The sequence below is a fragment of the Dermochelys coriacea genome, chromosome 4, assembly GCF_009764565.3.
Source record: "Dermochelys coriacea isolate rDerCor1 chromosome 4, rDerCor1.pri.v4, whole genome shotgun sequence".
NCBI classification, from domain to species: domain Eukaryota; kingdom Metazoa; phylum Chordata; order Testudines; family Dermochelyidae; genus Dermochelys; species Dermochelys coriacea.
The window spans coordinates 91,608,379-91,623,796 of record NC_050071.1 but is presented as its reverse complement, the minus strand read 5'-3'; the positions used below and the strand labels follow the sequence as shown (position 1 = coordinate 91,623,796).

The 15,418-nt window shown below is 41.2% G+C and overlaps 1 protein-coding gene across 16 annotated transcripts in view; it reads right to left on the bottom strand.

Moving 5' to 3' along the window:
- CLOCK (clock circadian regulator) overlaps positions 1–15,418 on the bottom strand; it is an 88,837-nt gene that overhangs the window by 19,987 nt on the left and 53,432 nt on the right. For 14 of the 16 annotated variants that reach the window (XM_038398498.2, XM_038398497.2, XM_038398499.2 and 11 more), the window contains 4 exons: positions 13,583–13,674; positions 9,013–9,102; positions 4,249–4,369; positions 58–171 (listed from right to left, as the gene is read on the bottom strand). In XM_038398498.2, the coding sequence (XP_038254426.1) occupies positions 58–171; positions 4,249–4,369; positions 9,013–9,102; positions 13,583–13,674 (417 nt within the window). Of the gene's footprint in view, positions 1–57; positions 172–4,248; positions 4,370–9,012; positions 9,103–13,582; positions 13,675–15,418 lie in introns of those variants that run through there. The other 2 variants (XM_038398507.2, XM_043513798.1) reach the window with 2 other exon arrangements.

Genomic DNA, 15,418 nt, shown 5'->3' with positions numbered 1-15,418 from the left:
ATAAACCTTTGGAAAGTGCCTTTAATTGTAGTCACATTACAGTGAAGCATTGCTTACCATTATTCAAAGACTTGAAATTTCCTATAAACTTTACATATTCATATGTAGGTGGTTCTTTTGGGTCTATTGTTCCTCGCAGCATATGGCAACAGAATTCTAGTTGATTTTTTGCTGAAAAAATGTAATGAAAAGGTAGCTTACATGATGAAACATACACCAATAGAGATTCATGTAAAAACAATAATAATTAGCATACATATTGCATAAGAGAGACAAGATAGGTGAGGTAATATCTTTTATTGGACCAACCTCTGTTAGTAGAAGGTACAAGCTTTTGAGATACAGAGCTCTTCTTCAAGTCTGGGGAAGGAAATCAAAGTCTCTGAACTAAATACGAGTTGGGATAGATTGTTACGCATAAGGGGTAAGCATGTTGAAGGAAGTCACTTGAAAAAGAATTGTGCAATTGAGGGTTAAATTGTGATGCATAAGGAGTGTGATGTGGGAGTGTTACAAATTGTTGTAATAAGCCATAAAAGCAGTGTCCCGTTGAGTCCATGATTTTGATGTCTAGTAGGGTTATGAATTTTAGTTCCCAGGCTCACTTTTGAAGGTGCTGTGCCAGTTTTCTTTGAGGATGCATGTTAAAAGATCTGATACTGAGTGATTGCATTGTGAAAAGTATCTGCCCATAGGTGACAGGGTGTTATCATCTTTTATCATTTTTCTGTGTGAGTTCATTTGAGAGCACAATTGTCCGTTTCACTCAAATAGCTGTTATTGGGGCTTTGGTGTGCTGAAAAATTGGAAAACGTCCAGCAGAGGGCAATAAAAATGATTAGGGGACTGGAACATATGACTTATGAAGAGAGGCTGAGGGAACTGGGATTGTTTAGTCTGCAGAAGAGAAAAATGAGGGGGGGATTTGATAGCTGCTTTCAACTACCTGAAAGGGGGTTCCAAGAGGATGGATCTAGACTGTTCTCAGTGGTAGCAGATGACAGAACAAGAAGTAATGGTCTCAAGTTTTCAATGGGGGAGGTTTAGGTTGGATATTAGGAAAAACTTTCACTAGGAGGGTGGTGAAGCACTGGAATGCGTTACTTAGGGAGGTGGTGGAATCTCCTTCCTTAGAAGTTTTTAAGGTCAGGCTTGACAAAGCCCTGGCTGAGATGATTTAGTTGGGGATTGGTCCTGCTTTGAGCAGGGGGTTGGACTAGATGACCTCCTGAGGTCCCTTCCAACCCTGATATTCTATGAATGAATATACCACGTGATAGGCATGTGTAGGACCTATGCATCTTGAAAGGTATGTTGTGGGAGGTATTGATTGTCGTAGAAATGGAGATACATCTGCAGGTTTTGCATCTATTGTTCCAACACGGTCTGGTGCTCCTTTGCGTTAGTGTGTCCTAGTCTGGAGGGGATGTGGGGGAAGGAGAGGGGAGGGGAGAGGGCTTGCTCCTGATGAGGTTGGAGTGTTGTTTTTGAAGGCCAGAAGAGGGGATTCAGGAAAGATTTCTTCCACCAGCTCCTCCTCAAGGAATTCTTTCACAACTAAGACACCACCACCAAAAACTACTACAATCCCACTGACAGGTATAAGAAAAAAGAATCATCTGACTGGATACCCCCACCTCCCAGTGGATAAAATGAAATCCTCCACAAACATTATAGCACCACAGTCTTCCTACTACCAAAAGGACAAATACGCTGCCCCTAAAATCCAACCATCAGATAGTGATCAAACCAAAAAAGGTGGAGTTGCTGTAGTCCTTAAACGTGATGTCAATGAGGCCAACTTCTCATTTAACAACAAACATTTTGTCCAAACCATGGGAACAGCCATGGGTACTAGCATGGCTCCCCAATATACCAACCTTCTCATGTGCCCATTTGAGAAAGAATATCTGGAAAAATGTACCACAAAACCATCAACATACCTGAGATACAGATATATTGATGATATTTTCATACTCTAGACAGAAGACCCAAACTCCCTCATAGATTTTCATCACAACTTCAACCAGAACCCCCATTGATCCAACTATCTCTAAAAAGCTTCCACATCAGCATCAACTTCCTGGACACCATGATCAGATTCAACAATGGACTCCTACAAACAGCTATTCACAAGAAACCCATGAATCACCACATTTATCTCCGAAGATCTAGAAACAGCCACAGACTCACCAAAAAATCTGTTATCTACTGCCAGCCACTCAGATACCACAGAACTTGCTCTGAAGAGAAAGTCCGGAATACACACCTAAATACACATAAAACTGCCTTCACTAAACAAGAGCACTCCATTAGAGAAGTAGATCGCATCATGGAAAGGGCCATCCAAATCCCCCAGAGAACCTGCTTCAATACAGCAAAATACCAACCAAACAAGAACACCCCACGGACCGCACACCTCTAGCTCTCACCTACCACCCCATACGGGAACCCATAAGGGGTACCATCAAACAATTACGCCTGTAGTTGATGGGGACCATATCCTGAAAGAAATCTTTCCTGAACCCCTCTTCTGATCTTCAATCAATTCCCCAGTCTCACCAAGCAAATCATGTGAAGCAAGCTCCCCACAAACCAGAACTCGCCAACTCAAAATGGCACCAGACTGCCAGAACAACAGATGCAAAACCTGCAGACATATCATCACTTCTATGATGATCAGCACCCCACACAACGTAACTTTCAAAATTCATGGGTCCTACACATGCTTATCATAACATGTGGTGTACCTCATCCAGTGCATCAAATGCCTCAATAACAACTTTGTGGGTAAAACCAGATATCACTATGGTCTTAAATAAACTCACACAGAAAAATGATAAAAAGACAAAAATACCATATCACCTGTGGGTGGACACTTTACACAGAGCAATCGCTTCCTCTCTGATCTTTCAATACTTATCCTCAAAGGAAACCTGCATAGCACCTTCAAAACTGAGCCTGGGAACTTAAATTCATAAATCTGCTAGACACCAAAAACTATAGGTGCAATAGGGACACTAGTTTTAGGGCTCATTACAATAATTTGTAACACACCCCACTGCTTGCTATCCCTAATCACCGTGAAACCCCCTATGAATAACAATATAACCCTCAATTGCAGATTTCCTTTCAAGTGGCTTCCAACAACATGCCTTATCCCTTTCCCCTTATGCTTAGCAATCTGTCCCAACTTGTATTTAGCTCAGACACTCTGATTTCGTTTCCTAGACCAGAAGAAGAGGTTGGTATAGCTCAAAAGCTTGAACTTTTCACTGACAGAAGTTGGTCCAATAAAAGATAATATTCACCTACTTTGTTCTCTCATATCCTGGGACCAACATGGCAACAACACTACTGCAAACATCATATTTAATAAAGAATTTACTATAAATGCTGCAATGGAAAAAAATGGCTGTGGCATTTTATTTTTTTCCAACATGGAATTACTCAATATAGTGGATAGGAAACTACGGGATTTGTAAAAAGAAAAGGAGTACTTGTGGCACCTTAGAGACTAACAAATTTATTAGAGCATAAGCTTTCGTGAGCTACAGCTCACTTCATCGGATGCATTTGGTGGAAAAAACAGAGGAGAGATTTATATACACACACACAGAGAACATGAAACAATGGGTTTATCATACACACTGTAAGGAGAGTGATCACTTAAGATAAGCCATCACCAACAGCAGGGGGGGGAAAGGAGGAAAACCTTTCATGGTGACAAGCAGGTAGGCTAATTCCAGCAGTTAACAAGAATATCAGCGGAACAGTGGGGGGTGGGGTGGGAGGGATTGTTTGGAAAGGCTCAGCAGCACTCACTCTCCATACTTCAGCTTTACAGAGAAGCCACAGAAGAGTGGAACTCCTACAAGGGAAATTTCCATGGACAGCGACCTAATGGGAAGTGCCTGGAAGTATGATTCCAATGGTGTATGACGTAATAGGTCTTCATCTTCTCCAGCTGCTATGATTATGTGACAATAAATTATAAATAGAAATACTTTCCCTGTGTTTTGGAAATATTTATGACATGCAATGTTATTTGGTCACTGGGAAATTTTAAAATAAAATATTGATTTACTTCAGAGAATAAAATGATTATGAATCATCTTTTTCCTTTAAGGCTGCAAGTTTCACCCTGAAATCCCATACACATTTACTTCCACTGAAACTGAGTTGCCCATATAAAGACTCTATGATAAGACTCCAACATCTAGCAGATTTTTTAGTAATACAACTTACATTTTAAATATTCTTGGGTCAATGAATCACTTTCCAGCAGATGAGTAGACAGTATTTTATAAACCTCTGAATGTTCCCCCTCTGGGATAAAATTAAATATACTCTGATCCACAAGATCAGACTGAAAAAGAAAAAAAAGATTTTAGAAACATTTTAATAATGCAAGGCATGACATCTTTGCAAAGCCCATTATTTTAATGTAAAACAATTAAAGAGGTCAAGGATGAGAAAACAAACGTACAAAAACATGATAGATTTAGCAAAACCATCTTCTGAGGCACAAAATACCACTTTGCAAGAAGTGATCAGCTCTTGATTGCACAGATTTTTGACACTGTTGGAGAAGTTACTTACCTTGTGCAGTAACTGGAGAACCTCGAAATGGTGTCCCCCTGTGGGTGCTCCACATGAGGTGTGCCTGCACCCTGAACCTTGATCAAGGTTTTTTTGGTAGTATTGTCCGTGCAGCCCATGCATGTGCCCCACAGATCCTCATGTCCTGTACCAAGGCTATATGGGGCTGTGCACGTGAACCACCCTCAGTTCCTCCGAACACCACCAAGTCCCACTGAAGCATAGGGGAAGAAGGGTGGGCAGTGGAGCTCCCACGGAGAGACACACCTTGAAGAACTGCAGTTACTGAACAAGGTGAGTAACCTCTTCTCCTTTGAGTAGTGTTCCTATGGATGCTTCACTTCAGGAGACTCCCAAGCAATATCCCCCCTAAGGAGGCAGGAGATTTGGAATAGAGTCCAATACAGAAAAGAACTGCATTGCCTACAGCAGCATCTGATCTAGCTGCAAACACCAAGACATGATGACTAGAAACCATGAACAGAGTACCAAGTTGCCACTGCAACTGGTGCATCCTTAAGTAAGGCTACAGAAGTACTTGATGCTCCTGTGTAACGTGCTATCACTCTCAAAGGGGTTGAATGTGAGTTCGGTTGTAACAAATTTTAATATATTCAGAGATCTACTTTGATAACCTCTGTTTTGAAATGACCAAACCCTTGTTTCTCTCTGCAGTGGCTACAAACAGTCTAGGATATCTTCTACATGGTTTGGTCCTCTCTCTAGATAAAAGAGTAATGCCCTCCTGACATCTAGAGTATGGAATATAGCTTCTTGACTAGTCCAATGTTGTTTGCAGGTCGAGAGTTGCAAGCCAATCCCCTAAATATAACAAGGGAATTATTACTGCAAGGGTCACCATCCTGAATATCTGCTGTTTTACTTATCTGTTGAGAGACATGGGATGTAAAATTGGCCTCCAGGTGCCATTCTTTTTGGACATCAGGAAGTACTTCGAATAGAATCTCCTTCCCCTGTGCTAGTACAGGACCTGGTTCTATTGCTCCTAAACACAGAAGAGGCGATCTCTTGCACCAGCAACTGATTGCAAGAAGGGTTCCTGAAAAAGGATGGGGAGGAGGAATGGGTACAAGGGATGGATTTGAAAGGGACAGTTTAATCAGATGTTATGGCTTCCAAAACCCATTTGTTGAATTTTATATTCTCCCATAAAGCCCCAAAAGGGGAGAGATGACATCTGAGAGAAAGGAGGGGTAGGAAGTTGCAGGTGTAAACCTCTGTCTGTTGGATGGTTGACCTCTTGACCACACCATCAAAACTGTTGCTTGGAGGACGTACATGGCTGAAAGAAAAGGAGTACTTGTGGCACCTTAGAGACTAACAAATTTCTAGAGTCTGAAGAGTCCTCTTCCATACAGTCCAACAGAGGAGAGAGCTGTTCAGCTTGAAATGTAGATGGGGGTGAGTATGTAGAGGGGTCAGTGACAGTCTTGACACTGACAACCTCCCCCTCCCCCCACTCATTAACAGAGGATACTCTGGCTCTGAAGATATTAGCAGGCCTTTAGGGTACCTAAATTGAAGTACTGACAATAACAAAAACAGCATCAAGCAAGAACGTATGGAGGATGGCTTCAGTATGGATTCAGCTAGTGCTGAATGTCTGGCATAGGTGTAAGTCTAATCTAATTCCATCAGTACTGTAGATGGCCAAGTGGTCTTTGGTACCATTGATTTTTGTGATATCAATACCGAGAGCTGTTCAGGTATGGGTTTAGAACTTGTCACCAGTGTCTGCTGCTCTGGGTACTGGTACCTGAACTGGGCAAAAAGTCTGTCAGACAACCGAGACACAAGGTGGGTGAGGTAATACTTTTTATTGGACCGACTTCTGTGGGTGAGAGAGGCCCACTTTCGAGCTTACACAGAGCTTTTCTTCAGGTCTGGGAAACTAACTCAAAGCGTCACTGCTAAACAGAAAATTTGAACAGATTGCTGCAATAAGCCATAAATCGGTATCTCTATTCAGTCCATGATTTTTAGTGAGTAGCTAGACACTGGATTTATGGCTTATTGCAACAATCTGTAACCCATTAACAACCCCCCACCTTTCCTGCTTATGATTGGAGGTGTGTTAACAGGCAACTTCACCTTGTCCCTTAAAATAAGTGTTAACTACTAATGCTAAACCATCTGTTTAAATCTTGTGTTTAGCAGTGACACTTTGAGTTAGTTTCCCAGACCTGAAGAAAAGCTCTATGTAAGCTCGAAAGCTTGTCTCTCTCACCAACAGAAGTCGGTCCAATAAAAGATATTACCTTACTCACCTTGTGTCTTTAAGATCCTGGGACCAATATGGCTACAACAACACTGCATTAGACAAAAGACTCCTCTTTGCTTTTGCAGTATTAGCATCACCTGGAGTTTGCATGCAACTCCCCTTAGAACCCAAAGTCTCTGTAGTCTTCTTATGGGTCAGTGACCTCCAAGAAAATCTTGATTTACTCCTTACATCCTTCTGGTTAGAGGCAGATGTCAAGGCTAACTCTACTGAGGATTTTGGTACCTTAGATGTATTTAGTGCTATGGTACTGCCTACATCTCTAGCAGTTTCCAATGACCAAGGTCTTGATGTGGATAGGGCACTGGTAGTACTGGAAGGTCTACGTAGAGGGTAGTCCTCCGCCCTAGGATCCAAAGGTGGTCACAAAGCTTGCATCATCATCATCAGGAGTTTAAACTTGATCTTGCACTTACTGGGGATATATATTATCTCCCAAACAGTGGAGACACGGGGAATGTCAGTCACTGTATGGTAATCACCGCACTGCAGGAGAAGCACCATTTGAACCCAGGAGAGTGTGGCATTCCTGAGTATTATAATAAAAAATGACCCCTAAAAAGGGAAAGCTATTAACTGCTATCTAACTACATAGTAATAAAATGGTTTTTTGAACTATTTAGTTAAAGGAAATGAAAATAAAAGGAACAGCTGTTCCAACAACTACAGAGACTACAAAGTAACTAACTAATTATAGAATACTAGAGTGAACAGGAGCACAGTAGACTCCATCTCTGGCCGAAGGCAGTTGAGAAGGGCTCGCAAAGCCACATGTAGCCTCGGCATGGGACAAGATGTGTGGGACTCATGCACTGGTCCAGCAGGTACTAGTATAAAAAAATCTCCAATCAAGGGTGTAGGTGCACCTAATGTGAATCACCAAGAGGGACACAACTTGAAAAAGAAATAAATGTTACTGTAAACGCAACACAGATACATATATGTAAAAGCATACTGGAACCTACTGTCTTTCCTGTGCTCTGATAATTTCAAATAGTGAAGCACTGGAGTCAAATTGTGTACTGTTGATTTAAAATATCAGTACACATTTTTGCCTCTTGGTGGCAACGAAGATTTAAAATCATCTTGAAAAACAAAAACAGAGGTGAGACAAGGTAGGTGAGGTATCTTTTCTTGGACCAACTTCTGTTGGTGGAAGGTACAAACTTTCAAGCTTCATAGAGCTCTTCTTAGATAACAACAAAGTATTATTTATACTGTTTATATGCACAAATACATGAACAAAATCTCCAAAGGAAACAACCACAGAAGATATGTCTTAAAAAGAAAAAATTGAACTTAAAAGTTGTCCCTCTGGAATCAACTTTTTGGAATTGAAGAAATGTTAATTTTGTTTATTTGGAAAACTGAGTCATTTATGTGTTTCTCATTTTAAGACAAGTTCTCATTCTAACACCGTTCACACCAAAGATTAATTTTTTGCCTTGCAGAACCATTGGTAAAAAATTTCAAGTCAATGTGGACACATTTATAAATCAGATTCAGTCTGACAACTATTTTTTTTGCCTCAGGTTTATAACTGATAAAGAATTTTATATAAAGCACTGTTCTCACTTTAAAATACAATTTGCTTTGGTTTCAGAAGAGTAACACTCCCAAGTGACACCTATACTAGCATGGACTAGAAAGGAAATATATCAATGAGATTAGCAGTACAAATAAAGATGAATGAGATGCAGTACAAATATGACATAAGAGTCAGCCCAGTCAAGCAGCAATAGCATATTTGTTCCTGGTGAGTCCCGAGTTTGGGAAGTGACCAGGGTAACTAAAGATCAGTGGACAGTAGTTTCAAGAGTACCAAGCATGCTTGTCTTTAGCAGACTCAGCTGATAAGTAATAGAATAACAGTAACAGTGGCCTCTGAGGATAGTGTGTATTCCTCTTTTCCAAATGAGGAGATTAAGATTGGGGACAGATCAATAACCGAGGGAGGCAGTGTTTTAGAGGAAAAACAGAGGTTTCGGGACAGAATATATATTGTCTATGCTCCAAGTGCTTTGAGAGGTGGAAGGTTAATAGTGCTTGCAGCAAAACCTAGTCCATAGACTAATGGTGATATCTTACTGGAAGCAGTTCATACTTACTGGCAAATGTTCAAGTAAGGAAGTTACACTTTCAGACACATATATTATACTTCCATCTGTCATGATTGCTAAAAAAAAACCATCAAGAGCCTGAAATTAAACATAATGGGCAGTTAAATGAAAAGGAACACATGACAAATCAAAAAATCTATATTTAACATAAGAATGAAGGCTAGATTGATTTCATTTTACTTACTCTAAAAACAATGAGAGCATGTGTTATCACTAATACCTTTGAACATCATTTGTACTATATTAGCTTTACCATTATAATTTTTCATACTGTTGTGTTCTCAAAAAGCCATCTATAATTTACAAAACTTCGGTTAGGAGATAGATCTAACTATTGGCAGGTTTGATTCCCTCTTCTTCCACCCCCTACCCTACTAGAATTCTAGTCTTTAAAAAAAGAACATGGAATGACAAGGAAGCAAGATAGTGCTAAACGGGAAAATGGAGATTGAAGAAAGAGAGAAAATAATAATAGGCATAAAAAAATCAGAGAGGGGGAAGAGGAAAAAGAATGAAGGGTAGAAAGAGGAGGAGGAAATGATAGATTTCAATTATTAAAATCTTTAAAGTTCCAATTCTTTCCTAAAAAAAAACTCCATAGGAAATAAATATTCACCACCTCAGTTTAAAATTAAGAAATGGGAAGGCCATGAGTTTTAATAAAACTTATCTGTGGCTGCTTTAATTAGTGGTTTAAAATTTGAGTAAGCTTTAACATTCCTAATTAAGAGCACAATTCTGGCATTCTTGTTACTTGGAGTAATACCTGATCACCCCAAAAAATAGTCGTAGTCCCACTGATTTCAGTGGAAATCCTTATCCTTGCATGGTAACATACCATACCACTTAAGGAGAACAGAAATGGAGGTAGTGAGGAAGTAAGTTTAGCAACACCCTCTCCACCAGTTGATAAATGAGAAGCCTTCTCCCCTTCCCTGGGTCAAGAGGGAGGTCCTGGGCCCATAACTTGCATTTGCTGAGCTAACCGCCTCGTTACCAGCACCCAAACATCATTGGTGTTGTTACTGAACAGGGGTAGGCTGCTCAGTCGGCAAGGGTAATAGAACAAGAGTTGGAGCAAGTGGGGACAGGACAACAGGGGAACGGGCGATCTCCCCCTGAGATGGGCCCTCTTCCTGGCTCCCTCACATAGCCTCAACCCCACACTCAAGCCCCACCCGGTGGGTTTCAGAGGCGGGGTCCACCCACTCAGCTGGGCACAACGGGGAGCCACTCTCTGCACCTGAACAGGTTTGCTGGATATTGCAGAGGAAGGAGGACGGAGAACAGGATGAGTAGGGTCACCGGTGACGGTGGGGCCGGTGCCCTCCTGGGATTCAGAGGCACTAACGCTTCTCTTTGCTGGGCCAAGGGAAGTCCCTTCAGATGTACCCTGCAGCCCAGCAAATGAATCACTGAGCCTGCCCCAACAAGTAATGTATGTGATAAAGGGAGTCCTGACAGGGCACCACAAAGGACCCCTCCAATCTCTAGCAGCAATTGGATGGTGACTTCAATGTCTATGGAATAAGAACATGTGACTGAGGAAGAGATACTTGCAGCCCAGAGAAAGAAGACTAAGAGGGGAGACCAGTTTCCAAAGGGATGAGAGGGCAAGCAGGAGGGTAGCACTGGGGAGAAAGGACGGGACAGAACTAAGCATCACTGTATTCTCAGGTCTTCCAAAAGCTTGAGGGGAACAAAGTGACCCCCACCAAAATGCCCTTCTGCACCGCCTTCTGGACAGCAACCTCTGCTGCCAGGAAGAAGACCTTCCTGTACATCTTAGAAGCCATCACAATGTCCAAGGGCCCCACCATCTGAGCCTACACCTGCACACAGGTTTCGATGTGGGATGAGGCGCTACTAGGAGACAACAAACACAGTGCCTCCTATTCAGGGAAGGGAGAGGGGGCCCTGAGTGCCACAGATGGAGAAGGAGGAGACGACAGCAGCAGCAGTAGTGGCAATGGTGGATGGAGGGGCCACTGCAGATGGTGATGGAGCAGTGGGTAGGGCTGTATGCCTGTGGAGCTGAAGGGCAGGCAATCCCAGAGCTGATGGAAGGGACAGCACAGGGAGGGTGAACCCTTGCCCGTAGCTGGGCCAAGGCAGTAGCAGCTGCTGCAATGGAAGAAGCCAACTGGGCAGGGGTCTTTCCCTTTTTTCTTGCCCTGGCCCTTCTTGCTGACTGAGTTGGCCATGTTGTTGTTGATGGGTTTAGCAGCCAAGTCCTTGCCTGTGCCTTTTGCTACCACCCAACTGGGGCAACGATGGTGCCGGCAGAAATATGGGTGGTAGCTACAGGAGTGGAAGGGGGAGAAAGCTGAGGTGAGAGGACCATGCGAGATGAAGGGGAGGCAACAGATATCCAGGGCAGAAACATGGAAGGGATACATTTATCAGATAAAATGGACTGGGAAAGGATTCAAAAGAAAGCATCCATTATGGGAATGGAGGAAGAGGGTTCGAGGCTCCTACATCTGGTATAGTGGGGGCCAACCCACCTGCTTTTATAGCTCTCTTAACGTTCAGACAAAGGGAGGATGGTGGGGGGGATCAGGGAGCAAGTTGGAAAGAGGGAGAAGTGACAACCGCCCCCCAAGAGATGATAATGTTTAAGGAAATGATGATGAACTATATTGTACAATTTATTGCCAAAGAGTTCCAGATATTTTAAGTGATTAAAGCTGTGGCTTTATTCCACATCCACTACCTACTGTCTTTCTTCCATGGAGCTGAACAAAGGATGGTCTCATGGTTAAGGCAGTCAAATAATGCCTGTGAGAACCTGATTCTATCCCTGCCTCTTCCACAAAGTTCCTAAGTGATACTGGGCAAGTTGCTTAAACCAGATTTTTCACAGGTAGTCACTGTTTCTAGGCACTCAACTTGAGATCCTGGGGTCTGATTTGCATAAGCGTTGAGCACTCAATCTCAACAGAAGTAAATGGAAGCTGTGCTTTGAACATATGAAGTGGTACACAATGCTCAGCATTCTGAAGAATCAGATCCTATGTGTAACAAACTGTAAACCCAGAATTAGTTTATACTTTTGTTGCCAGTATTGCCCCTCTTGGCCCAAGTGGTTAGCCCATATTCAGGGCCTCACATATTTGTTTCCCCTATAGGGAGAAATGAATGACGAGTCAAATTTCTTTGTATAAAAACAAAATTGCAGGGAAGTTCTGTTCCCCTGGACCACCATTGAAAAACAGCAGGCAGCTTCCTTGCTTACAATTTCCTAGTCTGCCTCTGCAACCAGCTCTGTGCCCCAAGAAGCTCTGTCTCTCTGCTCCCCCTCAGGGCCATGCTCACGAGTGCTTCTTTTGCTTTCTGCTGGCTTCCTCCCAGCTGTTTGAATTTCTATACAAGATAATTTTTAGCTCTTTAAGTGCTTGCTGTAGCTCATCTGTTAGCAAGTTCCAAGTTGGACAAAACTTTCCTGAAGGGGAGGAAGTGTTGCCTAGTGGATAGAGCACTGGACTGGGACTCAGGAGACACGGGTTCTATTCCCAGCTTTGCTACTTGCCTGCTTGGTGACCTTGGGCCAGTCACTTCCTAACTTTTTGTTTCAGTTTCCTCATCTGTAAAATAGGTGTAATTACACTTACCTTCTTTGTATGCGGTTTGAGATTTATTGATGAAAAGTACAATACAAGAGGTAGGTATTATTTTGACCGGCATCTCTCTGTGCCTCAGTTACCCATCTGTAAAATGGGGATTATACCACTCCCACCCTTTGCAGAAGTGTTGTCAAAATTGATGCTTATGAAGCAGTCTGACATTATAGTGGTAAGCACCACAGAAAAGCCCATGACGAAATTAATAATTCAATCTTCAGAGCAGAATTTGAATAGTGGGGGGGAAACAAAATATTGAATATCTGCTCATTAAGTGAGCCTTGTCCATTCTATGCACTAATTGAGAAAAAGTAGTATGTGATGATGTAATTAAAGACTGTCGCATAATGCATATGCGCAAGGGGTTGAATTAAAGTTGCACAAGCAACCTTAATGCATTTCCTAACTGCTGAGCACTTGACTTTGCAACCTCAATAATCTGCTTTTTAACATAGGTTTTTTTGTGGGTAATATGCAGATACACAACGTACATTTTTTATTATGCATACTCTTTTTACAAGCTACAGCCACACTTCCAATCAAGAAGAGAATATGTTGAATAGTTTTGGTAACTAGCATTTGGTTTAAAGCATAAAAAACTAAGTTAACACCACCATAAAGGTACCAGTCATCTTTGTGTATGCCTTTTTAAAAATTATTTCTAATTATAGTGATTAGAAATATTTTAATCCATTTTAAAGAACAGTTTTCATAAACTTAATAGTACGCTTTTGTACTTACAGTACATTATAGCCTATTTAGTTAAAAAGTACATTTGTAAAGATTCTTATTTGCAGATTTCTAGGTAGATAGTGTTGCAATTAAAATATGGATTTGGAAAGGAATACCATTAAGCTAAAAGATTCTATCATCACATAGTGGTGGTTTGCTAAGGAGAATCCTCTCTTTTCAAAAAGAAAGAAATAATAATGTACCTCCAACATTAACTGTGTGAACTCTTCATTACTAAGGAATGTAGGTTTCCAGTCCTGTCGAATTTCACTGGCATCTGACTGTGCAGTGATTTCTGTAATCAGAAACATATATATGAATATTCATTTATGATTCACACTCCTGGAAGCAATTACTTCACACAACTGAATTATATGAATTGAGGGAAAGCTCTTTAGTCTGCTGTAATTTGAAGAAGGAAAAAAAAAATAGTCAGTTTTTTCCATTCTCTTCTTCCGTCCACTCATCATACCAGAAAATTAGTTCCTGGAAGGGTGATTAAAAAATGGAAAAGTTATCCAACAGCATGACAACATTCTGTCTTAGAGAGTAGGTAGACAATGCTAGGAGAAACTTGTATTCACACAGCTGCAGTCAAATCACCTTGTGCTGTGATTCTGTCAGATCTCAAGTTAACATACTGTTACGCTGAATAAGAATTTGGACAAGAGGTCTCCAGGAGAAACCTGTATGCTTCAGAGGTGGATTTGGTCATATCACAGATAGCACTATTCCCTCCAAGACCTTATTGAACTAATGCCCCATCATATTGGGGGCACTGCACTGTTGGGGGTACCATCTTTTTTTTCAAGAGACATGTAAACCAAAGTTCTGATCAATTTTGGTGTTTAATAATCCCATGGCACTTTTCATAACAGACTATTATAACTCTTGCATCCTGGTCAACTCTAGTAATTCTATTCTGCCTACTAAAATTCTCTGAGTTTCAGTTGCATAAAGTAACTGTCACTTTCGGTCCTAAACTTGAGCATTATTGGTGGTGTGCTCTGGAAAATAGCTGTTGTATTTCAACTCCAGTGGTGGATGAAGTGGTTTTTTGGCGTGCAGCTATAAAGCACTCTAGGATGTTTGTATATTAGGTTATTTTGCGTATTTCCTCTTAATGCATTTTAGGATCTTTAGGATGTGTATAAAAGGGTATGTTTTTATTATAGAATAATGAAGTCAATTTGTTTCCTATAGTAAAATGGCTTTACAAACAGGAAAAAGGGAATGCATATACTGGAGTACAAATCCTTGTTGCACAAAAATAGATGCCATATTCAATTACGTAAAGAACCCTATGGATGCATATTGCCACAAATTATGAAATGGGCCCCAATTTTCCAATCACTGGAAGTATATTCAATGTGACACTGGAAAACAAAAGTGTTAATCTGCAAACAGTATAAACTTCAGAAACAACAACAAACAGTTTGTTTCACTTGGATAGCTTCAGAGGAACTTTAAAAAATGTGTCTGAATGTAGTGCTCTTAAAAATGAATGACTTCTAGGTAATGCTAAAGCCAAGAAGAGTATAGAGTAGCACTGTGCAGGCTTTCCTATGGAGGTTAGCCATCCGTCAGATCTGACCTAAACATTATAGTTCTAGGCCTCTATGGAATAGAAACTGCCAGTTGTATCAAGATCAGTGCGTGTGGCTCTGGGGTATGACCAAATGTGAACTTTGCCCAAATAACCGATAATAAGTAACACCCTCTAACAATTCACCATCTCCACAATACTTCTGTTTTCAGACCCCTGGGGATGGAGAGGTTGACATCCAGCATATCCAAAAGGTCATTAGTTTTAGACAATTTTAGACAGGGAGTGGAGGGAAGAAAGATCATGGCAAATACGGAACACTACACAGAACTTCCTATAAGCCATCCCATCTCATTTATACCAGTGGAGCTTTAGCTCCACTAATCACAACTAATGACATGAAAATAGAGGTGGTTTTTCAAGCAGGTAAATGAGACAAAGAGTTTAAAATTCACCTGGAAACCCTCAGGAAGCCAGTGCAGGTCAACAAGCA